The 2,457-nt window shown below is 37.8% G+C and overlaps 1 protein-coding gene across 1 annotated transcript; it reads left to right on the top strand.

The window, feature by feature from the left end:
• Nucleotides 1-950: 950 nt before the first annotated feature.
• BATDEDRAFT_27004 (uncharacterized protein) lies at nucleotides 951-1,892 on the top strand (the record flags this gene model as incomplete). Its single annotated transcript, XM_006681053.1, has 1 exon — nucleotides 951-1,892. One exon carries the CDS (start codon nucleotides 951-953, stop codon nucleotides 1,890-1,892), a length of 942 nt encoding a protein of 313 aa, XP_006681116.1.
• Between the last annotated feature and the right edge of the window lie 565 nt (nucleotides 1,893-2,457).

Here is a 2,457-nt window from a genome sequence, read left to right as displayed (position 1 = left end):
TCATGACTGGTCATATATGGTTTGCACAACAATCTTGATTGTACAATGATCACTGTCCAGATGTACATGTCAAATGCGTGTATAACCAGGTTGACGATATTGATCAGTTGACACATGCTGATCAACGCAACTGGTGTACATTGTATGTATTGTGTGCATATACATGTATGGCTTGATTACTCGAATGTACATACTTGACATATACTGACACGACAACCATCATCACAATCAGATTGCATGTGGACAATATTGTAATGTCGAATGACTGGATCCAATTGCAGTGTATATACGAGCCATACAACGAGTTGCTCAAGTGATGGAATGAGTGCATCAATCCAGAATACGAGTCAACCATGACATATGATCATGATGTGGCATTGTGATTGCAACATGAACTACATTGTATTGATTCAGTTGATTGATTGAATTACTGGACAATGTGTAGTTATGATTGATCGTGCCGAGTTGAATGTAAAGTATCACCAAACCACATGTTTGAATCATGTCAATCAACTGTGATTGTAAACCATACAATATCACAACACATCGATGACCGTCATATCAACTGAATGTCAGCTCAGTTACATATAGTTATATGACATTATTTTGAACCCAACTTGCTTTCCTATATTGTGGCATACTGTTCCACTTTAGAGTGGAAGGATAGGAGATGCGCAATCAATCAACCATAAATAATTGAGCGCACAACCAAACATCAGCTCAACCAAGATTGCGGATCATTACATGAATGGATATCCCTTTAAAGTTGCTTTGACACTCGACAGTAAATCTACATCAACTCCAACTCCAACCCTGACAACAACAATAGTCCCTTGTGACGGCCATTTAAGGAACATGCTTTTAATATCATTCATTTAATACATATAAATGCAATCCAAAAAGAAACTTGTTGAATGACAATCATCTACAACTCACTCGACCAAACTACTATGATGAAGTTACTGATTGCTATATTGTCATCAACGCTGATTGCTTGTTCAGTTACTACAGCTACTCCAGTTGTTCCCAGTAGGACTGCAAACTTCGAGTCTAGTTCTGCAACTATTTATCCCGGCACTTCGACATTTCTTGATTTAAATGTAAACTCGGTTAATTGTGGTGATTATTCAAAAAGAAGAAAAAAGGCAGTCAAAAAATACGCAAAAGCGAAATATGATGTCGAGCTAATACGTGAAAAATGCAAGTTGATATTAACAGAAATTGTTGATCAAAAAACAGTGGTAAAAAATCTGCGTGAAAGAATCGAGTTAATGTCGCCTGTAACTACGCCAAGTGATGGTGGTCCAGACTATACAGAAACTCAATCTCTCCTTCAAAATGAGAATAGTGTTCTTGCAAATCTTCAAAACCAGCAGATAGTATGCAATAGAGAATATTATGCTGAATGCAAGAAGTTGCGTTTAGCCGAACGAAAACTTGCAAGAAAATTTTTTGGTGGTTTCAGCTTCAGTCTTGGACGGGTTAGTAGTGGGCAAATCATAACCCTTTTAACAAATCGGGACTTTCTGGATTGTTTTAGTCAATTTTACCCTGGCATACCGAGTTCATCAACAGATTCCGAGGGTGCCTCTACTAGTGGAACGCAAGGTTCATCATCACGACCTCATGGTCCACCACCATCATATGAAGTTGTAATGAAGAAACCTAGATTCTATAGAGTGACTCAAGAGGGCCCAGGTGATCAACTTCCATCGTATCAAGATGTAGTGCGCAACCCTCAAAATTTCCCCAAGGTCTTGGAAGATCCTGATATTACCCAATCGTCATCGATGAGTCCATCTATAGTTCATCCTACTCAAACATCTTCCAGTGTTCCACCCAGTCAACACACAGCTTCATCCAGTCTTACATGGAAGGCCGATCGTTCTTAAGTCGGCATTAAAATGAAGATCGCGAGTTATTGATTCGAGTGCTAATCCGAACTGGTTCTAATCTAATCGACTGTCATTCTACAACCGCATTACTGATTCAACTTGTAATAAATACACTACAATGCATTACATTACAATACATTACAATGCATTACAATACAATGCATTGAGCATACATGTGTTGAGTTTGATCACTCCAGTCTTGATCAACATGCTTGCTGATATCATTGTACCTCGACACTTGTATTTTAAATATACTTGGTTATATATTATATGCCTGTACAAATTGATGATCCTGACATACATGTGTTTTGTTGATATAATATCAGTTGACAAGTCGTATTTACACATCATGTATCAAGTAGAATACCGAGATTAACAAAATAGTTGTGTGTTGATATCAGATCTGATCAACTCGACCAGTTTAATTAGTTCAAAAATGACGAGTCATTGGTATACTCGCTGTAGTATACCATATTACACTGTTGATATCGCATATCTGGTGTCATTACAATGTATCAACTCACTCGATATGGTTGGTATCGATCATTGTGGTCGTCGAGTG

Source organism: Batrachochytrium dendrobatidis (genome assembly GCF_000203795.2).
Source record: "Batrachochytrium dendrobatidis JAM81 unplaced genomic scaffold BATDEscaffold_11, whole genome shotgun sequence".
Classification (NCBI taxonomy): Eukaryota; Fungi; Chytridiomycota; class Chytridiomycetes; order Rhizophydiales; genus Batrachochytrium; species Batrachochytrium dendrobatidis.
Note: the sequence above shows the minus strand (reverse complement) of the source record. Positions and strands in the feature narration are given on the sequence as shown.